Below are 17,207 nucleotides of genomic sequence, written 5' to 3' on the forward strand. Positions count from 1 at the left end.
GATAGGAAACAGTGTGCACATCTTTTGACCTGCATAGCAGAGTAGCTTAAGATGGCAGTGTAATTCTTTGACTTCTGTTATCTATGACGGGATGTCATGTGATATTATTACGTCCCGTTATGTGACGTGGTTACTTGGTCGTGTAACAAAGTGACGTGACGACGTTATGTACTTGACATCATTTGCCAGGTGATGTCATTGCATTACATGGTGTGTTACTTGAATATCAGCAGGTAACACATGTAACATTTCAGCATTTTCCTGTTAGTCCCCTTCTACTTTGTACATGTCTTCATGCTATTTGTGTTTTTTAAAGAATGCAGTATAGTACAGAACATGGTAGGCTGGTAATGAAAGTATTCTGTCTCAGTCTAAATCATGCATTATCGAACACAGCTGGTGCAGGAAGCAATGAGTGGTGCTGAGCCTGGACCATCTGACCAAGGAGCTTCTCCGGTTCCGGTCACAGATGAAGACAGTGAGGGCTCGAACGTGGAACACTCACAATCAGTGAGTGCTGATGTTGGCTGCCAAGCCAATATTCCCCTGGGGACGAACAAGAAGATGACCCAGACAGCCTTCAGGTGCAGAAGCATTGGTACGTAAAAAAGCCAATCATTAGATTGCTTTCCTTCCTTTGGAATTTGCTTTGCTTATTCTTTTATTGTGAAATAAAAAATTCAACTGTGTAGCCCAACTCCTGACATGGCACAACTTAACCTAACCTAATGGCACAGTTCACTCCTCACATGATAGTTGCAGGGAACTGGCATTACTTGTTTTAAACATTTGTGACTGCCTGATTGGTAGCCAAGCGTGAAGACATTGTGTGCGCTTTTTGTGGTCGTATATAATGCGGCAGCTTTGTGGAATGCTTCACGAGACAAAAGATGCATTATGTTAATGGACATTATGCAAGAGATGCCTCGGTTGAGGACATATGATTCACACCGTTTACCTAGGACTTTTTAGTCTCCACCGTAATGTCGATGAAACACTTCTGCCAACATGTTCTCAGGTGCAGCATATTGTTCAAAAACATGTGCCTGGTTTTCCTTCCAGGTAATTTAGTGCTCCTTATCTAACATCACTTTTCTATCCAATCTTCATGATTCTTGGTTAATTTAAGCCAAGAGTGTAGAAACTTGAGGGCTTGTCTGCAATCTATTTGGTCTCTTACATCCTACCTATGTAATGCTTCCGTGCCTATCTCATTGCTTTTGTTTTACATACCCCAATTCCCTTTTTGGCTACGTTCTAACACTGCATGCAGCACCTCTTTGGAAATAAGAAAGGTGATCTTTTATTGAAACCTTGGTTTGGACTAGTTGGTCTACGGTAGGTATAAAGTTTAAAAGCGCAAACAGACGGGGACAACAGGAAATAACACAAACGACAGCCTCCCATCCCTGCCGTTTCTGTTATTTCTTATTGTCCCTGTCTGTTTGTGCTTTTAAACCTTATGCTTTTTTATGTCTGCAGCACCCTTATGGTGGCCTACCCTTCCTTACCAAGAAGTGAGTCACATGCTTAGCTAACAATATATGTATGCAGTTCTTTGGTTGAAACGAAAAGCAGCACAGGATGTTGCACATGGTCTGAAATCATTTTTATTTTGAACGAGTCTATCAGTTCTGATATTCATCTGTTGGCAATATAAAATCTTGTTTGAAGTGCTGGAATATACCCATGCAGATCTTATTGTGCTTTAACTTGAAACTGCATGTTTGTTATCAGTAGCATATCTTCCAGCGTTGCGATTGATGCCAGCCACACATTTGCTTCAAGCATGTTAAAATGCACTTCTTTTTAGGCACTCAGACACAGCAATCGATTTGCCATGTGGGTAGCCAGACCGACAGCACAGCAGGCACACAAGGGCCACCTTTACAAGCTTCAACCGTGTATCATCCTGATGAACCTGGCGATCACGCCGACGGGTATGCATTGCACATTGTGGTATTTACGGTGCTGAACGTTGAGACCTCCTAGCTTGGACACATATGGCACTATACCAGAATGTGAAATCTTTTTAGCAGACAGGTTTTCAAGGAATATCTCTGCCTAGGTAAAATGCCGTCGTTATTAAAATGTTTTAGCAGATGCCGAGAAACAAGGGTGAGGCTTTCAATTTCAGTCAAGTGCTACATGAGGACTGACTTCCTAAAACCAGCGTCGCAGCTGAGAGTGGGGGAAAAAAAGCAGTCAAGACTAGTGCATGAGTGGAGTGAAACGCTAACTCGAGACTCAATGAACTGTGTGCCCCAGGCTTGGTTAGCTGGCTCTGTTTCACCTTTTCTCAGATGAGGTGCCGGTTCTAGCAAGACCGTTCAGGTATCATCCTAGGATACAACTTTCATCATGCAAAAGACGATGTAAGGCCACTTACAATACCTTGCAAATTAGATATCATTGCCTAGCTAATGTTTTTAAGCAATTTTCAGTGTTGCCATTCTGGAACTGACACTTCCAGCTACTTGTTGAGCATTTCTTGATGACAGACATTGTTGTAAGGGGGTACATTGCATCATCTGCATTGTGACGGACTCCGTAGCACTGCTTTCTTGTTGTTACTGGTGTTCCAATCTCAAACAACAATGCTAAAAGTACCAGATGGTTCATGTGTCTCACGTACAGTTAGTACTATTTAGAAAGGTCATTGCGAGGAAAAAATAAATGTGGCATGTCTTACACAAAGTAATCAGTTAGGCAAGCGTTCACCATCTCGTGCTCTCTCCTGTTGCCTAATTCCGCTAGCGCTCCCTGTCTGCCCTATTGCTGGTACATATGTACTTGCACCACAAAATGTTCCAATTTGGGAGGACTCCTTGCAGCTTTGAAAGAGGGACATTTATATATCTTCAGTTATGCAGAAAGCTTGACTTACTTTAATACATTTTCAGGGACGACACGGATGATGAGGCAGTCACAGCACTAAGTGGTGATGGAGACACGTGAGTATTCGCGACTCCAACGAAATCGTCGCCGCGTAGCGGCAGCGCCGAGAAGCTCAGGAAAGGAGGTCGTTTCGACTCTGTCGTCTGCTATCGCTGCTTGGTTCTCGTAGGCAGCATAGAAACAAACATTGTTTCCAGTAATTATTTTTATAATTCCGCCATATCATTCCTACGCACTGACTATAAGAAGGTTTCTACCGTCGAAAAATCGCTTTGCTTTGAAATGTAACACTGATTTTACGCTGCAGTGCAGGAATTTGTGGTGGTCCGCGTGCTGAACGACGAAAACGACCTCTTTTCGTCCGCCATTTTGCCTGAGCAGCGCGCAGTCTATAGTTTGCTGAATTTCCTAGTATATATATATATATATAGTAAAGATGTTCTTTCTTCGAGATTGCGCATGGACCCGACGACGGAAGCAGCTGATTGTCACTCGCGCCGTCCCCCTCGTCTTCTTTCAAAATGTCCCCTGCCCGAGCCCGCACGAGCGTCGCCAGTTCACATACACAAAGGCACACGTGCACACGCAAACACGCAAAGAAAAGAAAATGAAACTCGGTCCTGTTCCCGCGTCCATTCACGGTGATGGCGGAGCCGATTTTCACACCTCCCGACTAAGTATATTTTTTAGACCCGAAATGTCAAAAATAATATATAACATCTAAACTCAAACGCGTCCGCATATCCGTCACACCTTACACAGAGTTTGTGACTCAACCCGTCAGAATCCAAACTATAAAAAAAAATAAACTTACACCAATACGCAAATCATATGCTAGTAAACTGATTCTTACTGTGCCCACCAAGGCTCCAAAGGAATGACAAAGCTCGTGCCGAGACTAGCGCAGCATCTAGGCTCCTAGCCTTGGTCTCTTTGCTGACAGGTTATTCAAGCCATCCAGATTTCGACGGGGCTTGAATCGGACGAAGTATGGCTGGTTCCTGAACATCGCCGCGCAAGAGCGACGACAGTCTATATTCTGTCCTGATTTGCGAATCAGGAATGATCCTCGCAGGCGGTCGCCGTTGTCGACGTCTTCTGCACTCGCAGCTCTGTCACACGTGGCCGGCTGGCAGGTGATCGAGCCTTCATCGGCGTTTCTAGCTATATTCTGGGACGGCTTGATCTTGAAGACGGCGTCTTCGTGGCTGTCCCCGCTTTCCCTGAGATTTTCACCGGCCCGCTGTGACGTCAGCCGCCCTGACAACATGTCCGGCTTCTTGTCGACACCCACATGCTTCCCGTGGTCATCATCAGCTTGCCAGAACGTCTGCCACAAAAGCAAGATACTAAGTTCGTCGTCGTCGTCCACGTTCTCCCCGCCGTCGTCCACGGCTCGCCAAAACGCCTGCCGACCAGGCGGTAAGTTCAGTCCTTCATCGTCATCCACTTTCTCGCCGTTGTCGTCCTCGGCTTGCCGGAACGTTCGTCTCCCAAAACATACTCTCGGATCTTCCTTGCAACTGACGCCCATGTTCTCAACATGGTCGTCATTGGATTGCCGGAACTTGCGCAACCCAGGTAAGATGTCGGGACCGGCCTCGACGTTGTCGAAGTTCACACATCTGTCGTACTCAGATCGCCGGGATGCTTGCTGCCGAGGAAAAGGGTACGGCATTTCGTCGTCGACGTTCCCCTGCTCGTCGTCGTCATCCTCGGCTCGCTGGGACGTTTCCCAGGCACGCGAGACATTCAGCTCATTTCTATCGTCAACGTCAGCCCGCGCAGACACGCAGCTGCGATTGTTCTTTGACGACCGCTTCGTATCGTCGGCCTGTAACACAATCTGAGGTGCCTCGCGGACCGATGAGTCTGGTCTCTTCTGACCTTGGTGGTCCAACTTGTTACCGTCGGTCTTGCCCACATCGGTCGTCGCCTTGTCGGGCTCACGGCTGGAGTCTTCCTCCACAGTTACATTCTCGGCATCTACTCCTTTCTTGTGGAATAGAAGATCTCCGTCTGGTGTCTTCTTCCGGGGACATTCGCGGGAAAGGTGCTTTAATTCCTTGCATTTAAAGCACTTCACCCGAGAATTTTTAGGTATGATGCCCTGCCTTGGGCTCTTGTGTTTTTCCTTGAGAGAAGTGGTGGTTTCAACGAAGGGCCTCCAGACTTCAGCTTCCGACAGTCCGATCTCTAGCAAGACCCGTTCTTTGACCGCATCATACCCACTTCTCTCACCCACGTTTAGCCTATTCACTAGTGCACGCATGCTCTCCGTGAAATAAGGTCGCACAAGATATCCTCTAAGCCGTTGAGGGACTATATACCTCTCGAAAACATTCTCCAAGGTGTCAAACCAGCTTGGTACTAACGTATCGGACGACGGCATGGGAGTCAGTACTTCCTTCATCAATCTGGAAAAGCTTAAAGCTTCATTTCGGAGTTCGAACTCCATGCCGCCTTCACTGGCTCACGTTCGGTTCCCTGGGCGTAGATGTTCTAGCTCTAGCTCGAGACGTATTAGCCGTTCTTTCTCCTTCACTAGTTCTATCTCCTTTTTGATTAAGCTGTCTGATCGGATTCCTCCGTTCCCCTCCCTTTGTGTCTGTGTGTTTGCCACTATTCCACTCGAAGGTGACGATTCACCTGGCCCGTCAACATCCCTATTCTGACCCCTATTCTGCTCTGGCGTTAGAACCGGCATCCGCCGCTCTGCGCTGTCTGTATCCATGGCGGGCACACGTCAAAGAATCACCTTACCGCAAGGTCAACGATTGCTGCTGGATCACAGACGCAGCCCGCTGCTCAGAATAGTCGGGCACGAAAATGATGTCCGAGCTGGAGATTCAGGCGTTCCTCGCTGGAGTGGGACGGCATCTGGTCCGAGGTAGCTCTGTCGCCACGAAGTAGCTCGGTGGTCCAGCCTTCAAGGAGCTCGGTGGTCCAGTCTTCTCTTTAGAAGGCTCCACCAAAGCCGCGTCAAGTCCCTGTCCGCCGATTCCGTTGTGAAGAACACGCCGCCGGGGTCTGCTGACGCAATCCTGTCGACTGCACCAGTAAAGATGTTCTTTCTTTGAGATTGCGCCGGGACCCGACGACGGAGGCAGCTGATGGTCGCTGACGGAAGAGTAAAGCAGACAGGACTCCGCGGATAGGGGGAAGAAAAAAAACACGTCTATTTACAAGCGAAGCCAATTTCCGAATCCTTGTAGAAGGTTCTCCACGCGCTGTCCCCCTCGTCTTCTTTCAAAATGTCCCCTGCCCGAGCCCGCACGAGCGTTGCCAGTTCACCCACACACAAAGGCACACGTGCAAACGCAAACACGCAAAGAAAAGAAAATGAAACTCGGTCCTGTTCCCGCGTCCATTCACGGTGATGGCGGGGCCGATTCTCACACATATATATATATATAAGATGTCCAAACCTTGTTTACTCCTTTTTTTGGCTTTTACTCCTCTGCCTGAAATTAGTGCAAGAAATCAACTGGAGCAAAAGAAGCTACATGTCTGTTTACAGACAGAACAAATATGAGTTGATGCCCTGTGAGGAAGTTGGGGATGCCCACATATAAATGTTTGGTCTGTTTTGCTCCAATCGGCTAGAAGTATGTTCTGTTTTAAAGTTTGCTGTTTAAATTTAAGCTTCAGGCATTTTGTGAACATGGGAGCTCCACAGAAAGCTCATGGGTATGTTTCACCTGGACCAAATCCCAGATTCAGAATTCAGTTTCTAAAATATTGTTAGCTGAAAGAAGAAAAGAAAAAACATTCTTGGCCTGCTCTGAACTGCTGGCTTTCTAAAACTCGAGGATTTATAAAGGCCTCCTGAAGTTTTCTTTTTTTCTTTTTTTTTTTTTTTTTTATTAGTGATTTTGAAGATGTAAAGGTTAAATTGTTGCTTGGTACATCAAGCAATCATTTTTTTTTCTGGCTGATTCTTAGGTGGTGTTGTACCTTTGAAATGGTTATTATTAAAGAGAATATTGAAGTCTTTATGCATGCTCAATTACGCAAAATGCTTTCTACGCATGCAGGGAGGCCTGGAAAGACCCACCATACTGCCCTGATGAGAGCGACATGGATGATTCTGATGACGAGTAAGCTATCCTTTGATGTCCCAAGTTTAAACAAGACAGCAATGTGATGCATGGTCTGGAAGCAATTTATAAAAACAATTTGCATAACCCGATTTTTAGCAAATCGTCGGAGGATTTCCACTCCTAAAGCTGCATAGCGCACTGGTTAGTCTATGCTGAACCTCCTTAGCAGATTTGTAGTAGACCTAAGTAAGTTTTTGTGTTGGCTTCTGATAGCAATCGGAAGCACGTGGTACAAAAATAAGTAGAAAGTGAGCTTCATACCCTGCATTAACATTGTATGAAAGTATTCCGATGCCGGTAATAGTTGGGATTATTCTAGGTTTGCATAGCTTGCTGATTAAGTAGAAATATATCTGGTCTAAATGCTTTCTATGCATATGTACAAAGAAAAAAAAAAGATGTGGCAATCTGGTACTTTTTAAAAATGAATACCCCTATGATGAGGCAGAACTGCATCAGGCCAAGCTGACCGATCAGTTGAAAGCTGTTCATACTTAGTACTTTTATTGTAAGCTACTTCTAACATTTTGCACCCGCTTTCTTAGCAACCTGATATAATTCATATTTTTTTCCTTTATTACTCTAGGACCGATGCATCCACCGAGCAACCAAAGCCCGAGAGGTTCTACGAAAAGAAGTTCCTGGTTTTTGAGTCGAACCTGAGGGAACTCCTGGACAGGTGCCTGATCTGCGGCACACCACAGTGCACGGCTAAACTGTCCTTCGTGGGGACAATGGTTCGAGCTGACATCACATGTCCCAAGTCCCACGTCTGCACTTGGCGCAGTCAGCCTGTCCTCCACAGAAAGCCAATGGGGAACCTCGCTGTGTGTTCTGCTACCCTGTTCTCGGGAAGTAGTCCCGCAAAGGTGCTGCGACTATTTTCCTTCCTTGGAATGGAGTCAGTGAAGAAGTCGCAGTATTTCAAGATCCAGCGATGCTACATGCTTCCTGCAGTATCTGAGGTTAGGGTAGCTTGCAATGTGCAACAGTAAACAGGACTTGACTTGCTTATCCTCGTTTTTTCATAGGTCTGGTTCCATGAGCAAGCAACCATCCTGGATGAGCTTCGAGGAAGAAAGCTCTGCCTCGCGGGAGACGGGAGGGCCGACACACCAGGCCATTGTGCAGACTTTGGCACATACACTCTGCTCGAGACATCTGTTAATCGTATCCTGCACACGGAGCTTGTGAAGGTAGGTCATTATAAAATGAAGAGTGCTACATTTGTAGAGAGAGTTTGTGTCTCTTATCTACAAATCTAACAGAGATCCAGGCTTGAGGTTGAAGAGCAACTAAAGCTAAGGACAGTAAATGACCCTGCAAAGGACTAGACTGATTTGCAAGCTTGGATGCTCTTCAATACAATAATATTAGCACTGTAAACAGTATTTCACTATATTTATACCCTAGCTCCCCCTTGGTGACAGTGAGACGGTACATATAGACCTGACCTGATACGTTGAAAAATATTTTACAGTCCACTGAAGTCTCTTCGAGTAATCGAATGGAGACCGAGGGGATGGAACGGTCCCTTAACTTCCTGTGCGCCCAAGATATGACGGTGGACACCTTGGTGACTGACAGACACTCGGAGGGCAAGGCTTCTCTGAAAAGGAACCACCCAGGCATCAAGCACCGGTTCGATGTGTGGCACGTTGCCAAAGGTACTATGCATGTTCAGTGATTCTCAGTAGAGTAGATTGTTGGGCTAGTTGGTTTTGGAACTTGGAATACATTTTAGCGCTCAAAAACAGGGACAAAAGAACGAGAAACAGACAGCACAGTGCGCTACTAACAACTGATTTTATTACATGAAACCGACACTTTTATACCATCCGAGTTTCTAATTTCGCCCCATCACTAGCCAACCCGATGCCAGGCCGCGTCATTGAGGAACTCGCGCTCCTTGTCCAGTAAATCAATCGAGGCCACGCTGACACATGCTGCACCATTCTTCTTAATCTCATCTGCCTCGACTATCTCCCTCACAGTCTTTTCCTTGTGATGTGCCAGAATCTTGCTCTCGGAAAAAAAGAGCAAGATTCTTGTGCCTTTGTGTGACCTTGTTTTTCGAGAGCAAGATTCTGGCACGTCACAAGGAAAAGACTGTGAGGGAGATAGTCGAGGCAGATGAGATTAAGAAGAATGGTGCAGCATGTGTCAGCGTGGCCTCGATTGATATACTGGACAAGGAGCGCGAGTTCCTCAATGACGCGGCCTGGTATCGGGTTGGCTAGTGATGGGGCGAAATCAGAAACTCGGATGGTATAAAAGTGTCGGTTTCATGTAATAAAATCAGTTGTTAGTAGCGCACTGTGCTGTCTGTTTCTCGTTCTTTTGTTCCTGTTTTTGAGCGCTAAAATGTATTCCAGTGATTCTCAATTGCTAACGTATGACTAGTCATGATGTATCAACTCCTGGCCTAGAGTTGCTGGTCTTTTAAAATTTTCTGAATCCAAGTTGTGCCAAAAGCAGGCCCGATTACCTCTTTTAATTATCTGAGCAACCGTGTTTACTCAAAACCATACACTGTGTTGATAAACAGTTCAGATTAGTGTTGTCATCTGCTGAAAGGATGTAAAACACTGCAGGAAGGCTTTGTTGCAGTTGAGCAAGTTTGAGGTACATGTGTCGCATAAGTGTTGTAATACTATATTTCCCTGTGCCACACTATAGCAGTTATGCTTGGCATGAGTTCTCCTAAGACCCCCTTTGAAATTTAATTGAAATAAGGTACATGGGGGATGGTGCATAATCTATGACATGGTGGGCAGTGGAATGCTGAAAACATGATTGTAAAAACATAATACTTGTACATGATAAGTATGAACATATTGCAGAGACCGTGCTAATTTCGCTGCAGTTTCCTGATAGTTTTGGCCTGGAAACTCCCTCGATATTCATCCTAAGAACTTCCTTCTTCTACAGGTGCAAACTTAATCCTTCGTGCTGATACGTACAAAGTGCGACGCAGTTAGGGCAAACAAGCCACCACCATCAGTTCTTACTGTTTTACTTTGTCAAATGATCTGCTATAATCAAAACTACTTAATGGAGGAAAGGGCTCATGTGATGCTACAAGGAGATAAAACATGGAATCCCACAATTTATTCTCCGAGCACAGCGCAAAAAAGTGCCGATGCTGTGTTTGTGTTAACTGTGTCGCGATGTGTAGAACCATCTATGAGTGTAGTTGAGGCACACCTAGTTGTATACTGTGTATGATACTGTGAAAATTTCAGCACTCTTGCAGTTCCAGCATTGGACGAGGTGTGGTTTATTGTGCTGAGGGTTATACACCCCGGACATGCAGGCGAGGAGAAATTGTGGGGAAACTAGAGTACATTTTGTGCCCTTGTAGATGGGAGAATAAGCACATGTGCTGTCAGGAGTAAAAGAAACAGACAATGGTGAAAAACTTTACTAAGCTTGATAATGATAAATGCCACTACATTATACTAAAAATCAATCTGTTAAATAATAAATCTTGTCCTCACGGCCAGACTGTATCTGTCGTGGTTCATGTCACCATTAGCCCAAGTTCTTGCATTACCTGGCAGATAAGCCTCCAGACCAGAACCATCCAAAGATTGCAGTTCTGTCATCATATACTTTTCTTACATTACTTTTTAGGTGTAAACAAGAAAATCGTGGCGGCGGCTCGATCCAAACAGCACAACGTTCTCCTGAAGTGGAGTAAGACTATTGTCCGTCACCTTCACTGGTGTGCTAGTACCAGTGATGGCGACGGCAAGCTGGTCCTGGCCAAGTGGACCTCCCTGATCCGCCACATCATCAATGTGCACCGGCATCCTGACCCCCTTCATCCAGCCTGTGAGCACGGCAACGTGCCAGATCGTCTCTGGCTCGAAGAAGGTAAGTTTCACCTAGTAAGTAAAGTAGCTTGTACCTTGCTTCTACTTTCTGTCAGGAGCAGGGATTTGTACTTTGTTTGAAGTATACTTTTTTCTAGTAATCATTTTCCAAACAAAATATGCTTGACTACCAGGTACACTTATAAAATTTTGTGTAGCTAAGTCAACCTCACAAAAGCAAATCTTCATTAACTCTGAAAAATACTAGGAGGAAGTAAGCATATTCATTCTAGATGTACAAGCATAGGCATGGGCAACCGGGGGGAGAGAGACCTTGAAAAGATACAGAAAAAAAAAATATACATATGGAACATTATACAAAAAGAAACAACAAAGTATTGAACAACCTTGGCCAAACAGTGGCCACACCAAAGCATGATCTTAGTTACTTATTTATTATGAATGACACTTCCAGTGGTGGCACTGCTGTGCCATTTGCACCAAACTGTGACACAACGAAAACCCTGCTACATGCTCGTCCAAAGGTTGTATTTGTGTCCAGTTTGTGCCATCTTTGTGCCAAAAGAGAGCTGTTCTCAAAAAGGAAACTGAAAGTATCTGGCACGTGGCATTCTTGGCAATGCCACTGAAAATTAAGAATGTAAAGTTGTTTTTTTCAAATGCCTAATTACTATGTGCGGAGAGTAGGGCTGCACAAATATTCAAATTATCAAATACTAGTTTTAAATTATACGCTATTTGATATTAGCTTCAAAATTAACTGCAATATCCATACTTTTCAAAGTGTTGATCGCGGCGGGTTAGCCCCCTTGAGTGTGCTTCTCCTCAACCACCGATGCACTGCGAAGAAGCAATATTCGCTGAGCTGACACTGCAATCTTGTAACTCGCTTCACCGCAGTGCAGCTGCGTACTTGGGCAAAAAAACACCATCAAGTGGTATAACCACTGATTTCCACTATAGGGGGCTGTATGGCGGATAGCTGCTCTCCGAGCCTGGCGCACGTGAAGCCACCAGAAGTTCAATGCTTGTCCCAGTAGCCTTGCGTGTGCTGGGCTTCCTAGTGCAGCTGGACAATATTTCAGTCCATGCTTTTTTGATTGGGTTTTAATACTCCCGTTCTGGATTAAATCCCGAAAATGAGGCATTTGACTGTGGGACACACGCACACTTGATCAACTAGAATCTCAAAATTTTCACATTGAATGGTTTGCCAGGAGACTTCTCGGGTCCGCATGCGCTGTTACTTCACAACAAGCAGTCTGTTTGCTTCGCTGTTCGATTCAGCACTCGGAAGAGTTAGAAAGCCTGTCAAGGGCGCTTACTTCCAGTGGTTTCATACCATACCTGTCTGCTCAATGTGCCGTCCAGCCCCCTATATCATATATGGGAGATCAGTGGGTATGAAGCATGTGCGTGCCTGATGTAATAAAAAAAAAAGAAATTGTTATTGGTGATATGTATTTATATTGCAGTAAAAAATTGTCCAAAATTCAACTGTGGCTTTTATGCAAGGGTTATGATAGGCAGCAATGTTTTAACAACCTGTGTTCATTACTTGTGTTTGTTTTGTTCTCATAATTGAAGAAAATATCTTCAAATAGCAAGAAGAACTTATAAGTGCTTTCAATGAGGTATGACGAGGCTCCCTTATAGGTTTAATTTTATGTTAACTCTGTCATTTACTTCCCATCCTAATGTTGGCATTGGACTGTCAGTCTATAAATATACCAAGATATAGCCAAAGTCTATAAATATACCCAGATTAAATTTAACAGAGCTCATAAGTGGGCAATTAGAAGCTTGGGAACAACCTTTGCGAGTTCAGCTGAATTTTTGTTCAAGCATGGCGTAACAGTAGTGAAAGGCATGGAGAAAGGTGCAGCAACTATGTAATATTCAATTAAAAAATATCTGGCCAAAGCTACTATTACCTTTAAATTTGCTTCAAACCCAAAATCCATTATTTGCACATGCCTAATAAAGAGTTGTCATTTTTCTGTGCGAACGGTGCTCATATCGATCGCATAAATAGTTAGCGCTACTCGTTGTGATCAGTTAGAGCAGCTGGTTGAATATGAGCGAGGTCAGCATGAGACACATTCAACGCAAGAGTGTCCTTTTGATGTCGAACTCTATACAATTACCTAACCGTGATACAAACCCTACAAGCAGTCCGTGTGCTGCTTGTCCTAAATTTCAACAATAACCAGCGTGCTTTGACACGAGCCGAGCAGGCTTTTATTTTTGTTCTTGAAGATGCTCACATATTATTCACAGCAAAAATAATGCCTAGATTGGGTTTGTGTGTATACAAAGAAAAAATTAAGGATACAACATGATTACAAAAGATGTTGACTGTGAAAAGCGAGAATTTAGCAGTTAGATTGGTTGTGCGAGTTAGCATGTTTCTGCTTAAATTTGAGTTAAGGAACTTCGAAAGCTGAGAACCACGCTCCAACAATAAAACGTGATTGGAATGCTGACATAGAAGCCAATGTTTATGTTCACAAGGTTTGTTCCAAAAGCTTCCAGTGCAGAGATGAGCCCAGCAGAGCCTAGCACAATACTTCATGCAACAATGTGATACTATAGGCAACGTTCGTGCATTTGACCACCATAGTAACAATTCGCTTGAAATAAATGAGGACGAGACGCCATGAGGTGTCCTATTATATTGAAAGGAACAGTTTGTTACCACATTGTGTGGTACCAAACATTTTCATAGGCAATGGTAACCATTAACCGATTCCGCCAACGAAAAGAACACAGAATTATTAGATGGTCGTATGGCTTCGCAACCTCAGTCAGGGTGAGTCATAGATGCGTGCAAGAGTGTCATTGTCCAACTGATGCGAATATCAAAGCCGGTAAAAATGCTGTGATGTTCGTTTCCACTTGGACTTCCCCAAGAAAGTGGCCTCCCAATTGTCGGGCTGTGTGTGCTTCATAATACTCTAGTTGGTGTAGCACTCCAATAAAATAAGACACAATATGCAGATTTCATAGGAGTATAGTGACCACCGTAGGGTATACTTATTGAATATAACTTTGGAATTACTTCAAGTAAACTTGTAGTTTACTTGAAGTATCTTCTAGATGTCTACATTTTCCAATGCTGGGTCTGCTTGACCGCTTCTTGGTATACTTCATAACACAGTTTTGTTTATAAACTTGCCCAGGCACAGAGACATTCAGGAAGCTTGAAGCCATCCTGATGGCACCCAACCTGCTGAGGGACATACCCTTCCTGTCCCCAAAGGAACAGACGTTCGGGCTGGAATCGTTTCATGCAGTTTTGATACACTTTGCTCCAAAGTCCAGCAAGTTCCAGTATGACGGAATGCTCGCACGGTGAGAAAAATTGAACTAGACAATGAAATTGAAAGTGCATGGTACAGTTTTAATGTCATTAATTTTATGAGCACCCCAGGATAACCATTCAAATATGTACACATCATCATTGCAGCACCTACATCGCAGCCCTGCACTACAATCAAAATGCAGGCAGGGACGTGCTCCTTGATGAGGATGGGAGCCCCAAGTTCTACCAGAGATGCTCGAAGGCACAGAAGCGGTGGACACTTGCACCTGTCAAAGAAAGCGTGACATATGGTAAGCCTCACAATATTCAGCACATAACATTTATAATGCTCGGGTCACAAACAGAATTATTCAATACGGAAGTTGTTCTGTTCTGTACGGAGCGAAGGAAAGCTAATCTGAAATGTTTTGGCTGTGAGTTTAGAGGAGAGGAAAAAGAATGTCTATACATGGAGAAAGCAAAGTACAGGTGGTAATAATTCTTCACTCTATTTGTACTTTGCAGACTATGTGCGGAAGCTGTGCGACGCTGTGCTGGAGTGCGTGAACAGGTGGCCCACTTATGCGATCGCCGGAAAAGCTACGTACCGGGTGTCGCACGACACACTCAGCAGCAAATGTGGTCCCAAACCATCGATGGGTGAAGCAGTTGCAAGGCATCGGTCACGTTTTTCTACATGAAATGTCAAAGCAGCTGCGCGGTTGCTGTTGACAGCAGTGAACACTGAACAGACAGCCTGCTATCATCATCAAGGACGCCATCAAGCCATGAGCATGGGCTCGCGTGTTTCGCGACTTATATGACAGATGCATTTGACAATCTGGATCACAGACTTCTGTAATACCCCAGGCGTTGCAACCTTTTTGAGAGCTACTTGTCTTAACGTGAGAACTTGGTGTGTGTGTCTAATTGCCTATTGAACCCTTTCTTCGTTTTGTCAGGCGTCCCAGTGTGAAGCAACCTCAGCCCTTTGCTGTTTTTTTAGCTTTCTAAATTACCTTGCCTTGTGTGTGAAATACTCAAAAATGTGGTTATTTGCCTATGGCATAAATTATATTGACTGAAAAATACTGTGTTTATCTACAGCATGATGTATGCTTTACTTTTTTTTGTGGTCGTCTAATGGTATTGTAATGAACGAATCAAAAACAGTTATTTGTCTCAGCAGAAAACGTGACATTTTGCAATTTTGCTATGTTTTAGACAATACTGTTAGCCGTGTGTCTCTGATTAGAGCTTTGGGTGTTTATTTAGATACCAAATTTTCTTTTAATCATCAAGTTACAAATATTGTCATTGCTCAGTGTGTTTGGTTCATTATGCATATATCGAGCGATTTTAAGAATGCACCTTGTTTTCCAGCATTCTTTCGTTCTCTTGTTCGAAGCCGCCTTGATTTTTCTCTAGTTTGAAACAGCATTGCAGACTAACTCTTGTGTTATTGAGCGAGTACAAGAAAATTTCTCTTTTATGGCCGCTACTTGCAATCCAAGGTATTTTATAACTATGAGAGATTATGTTAGCTGATTGACTTACACTCTTTGTGTAATAGACGAATGATGCGGGATTTGATGTCCCTGCATAAGGTCATTAATGGGATTCTAAACAGTGTATATCTGCGTGTTGTGCAAAGGTCTAGCTGTGTGCGATCATTGTTTTATCCTTTCCGTTTACACAACACTGACCCCATTATCCGTCTGCAACTGGTTCTTAACAAATTTGAATCTGAGATAAATTTGATATTGATATTTTTGGATGCGAGCATACATTTAGAAAGTGCATTGATATGTGTTTCGTTTCGACTTGTCAACATCTGTTTTGGAGATGTGAATTCCTATCGTTTCGATGTAGTGCACCTCTAAACAGGCATAGAACTGTTTGTGTGGCACTGAAAATAAAGCAATCAGTCAACAAGCACCCATCTTTTATTTGTTTGCAATAAAGTCTACGTTATCACAAAAAACGTCAATTATTTTGGTAATTGACGCTAATTATCATGAACATTGCTATTTTAAAAAAAGAATTGTGGATTCTGCAATTTCAGAAAAACAATTGGGAAGGGTAGATCACACACATGATGCATGCCACGATGCAGAATACAGGGCATTCCAGTGCCGATTGTTTCCACTAAATAATTCCAAAACCTGCTGCTTGCAAAATTCGCAAAATATCTGCTAACTAGCGTAAATACTCGTTTTAGTGTACTTCAGCTGGCCATCAGCTGAACAGGCATGTCTGGTGTACAGATGCACCCGGAGCAACTTGTTTTCTATACTGTCAATGGCTTACTCTGCATTTTGGTTCTGTAATGCTGTGAGAATAGTGCCCTGAAGACTTGCTTTTGTTCACTTTTAGGAAGTGCATGTTCGGGTAATGTGGCATAAATGGATGAACAGGGATCAGGAGCTCCGGAAGTACATCTGATCTGGGGGGGGGGCAACTTTTGTGGGCTCCTGTCGCATCGTGTAGTTCACCTCTCTCTCTCTCTCTCTCTCTCTCTTATATATATATATATATCAATGACCACTGACGAAGCGCAGTGTAGAGAAATGAAGGCTGCAGTCTGATAGAATTTTTGGAGTCTCGAACGTGGTGTAGCCTGGTGTAGGCACTCTCCACACACGGTTTGTCTAAAGCGTCGGATTAGCCTGTGGTGCCTCGTCGCTTATGGAGTGCAGCTTCAACATGCAACAGCCTCACGCCCTCATGGGCGGTGGGGGTTGAGAAGAGAGGGGGCGGTCGGACCAGAAAAAAATCCCCCGAAAGGGTTCTTGTTTCACTTACCTACGCACACATGACTTATTCGGTTGATGGGAAAGCTTCCTGAATGCACCAAAGCACGCAAGCTGTCAGCCTCTGGAAATTTATTTCTCCCAGGAAGCCCCACACCCACCACACGGAGAGCCTGTAGACTGTATACCTGAGTCGTACGAAATAACGTAATTAGCAAATAAATTCAAGCATATTTTGGTTTATCTTGCCATTGCACCTGGTGTTTCCTGCATGTGTGCCACATCACGAACATATGACAGCTTCTCCTAC

The 17,207-nt window shown here is 44.1% G+C and overlaps 1 protein-coding gene across 1 annotated transcript; it reads left to right on the forward strand.

Annotated features, from left to right (window-relative positions):
- Window positions 1-378: 378 nt before the first annotated feature.
- LOC8027075 lies at window positions 379-16,084 on the forward strand. The gene is made up of 12 exons (XM_042291556.1): window positions 379-598; window positions 1,814-1,940; window positions 2,904-2,954; window positions 6,936-6,998; window positions 7,588-7,680; window positions 7,789-7,966; window positions 8,033-8,197; window positions 8,482-8,668; window positions 10,638-10,880; window positions 14,023-14,194; window positions 14,310-14,455; window positions 14,670-16,084. Exons 1-12 carry the CDS (start codon window positions 379-381, stop codon window positions 14,843-14,845), a joined length of 1,821 nt encoding a protein of 606 aa, XP_042147490.1. The 3' UTR covers window positions 14,846-16,084.
- The last annotated feature ends 1,123 nt before the right edge of the window (window positions 16,085-17,207 follow it).

Source organism: Ixodes scapularis, unplaced genomic scaffold (assembly GCF_016920785.2).
Source record: "Ixodes scapularis isolate PalLabHiFi unplaced genomic scaffold, ASM1692078v2 PGA_scaffold2__306_contigs__length_199485367, whole genome shotgun sequence".
NCBI classification, from domain to species: domain Eukaryota; kingdom Metazoa; phylum Arthropoda; class Arachnida; order Ixodida; family Ixodidae; genus Ixodes; species Ixodes scapularis.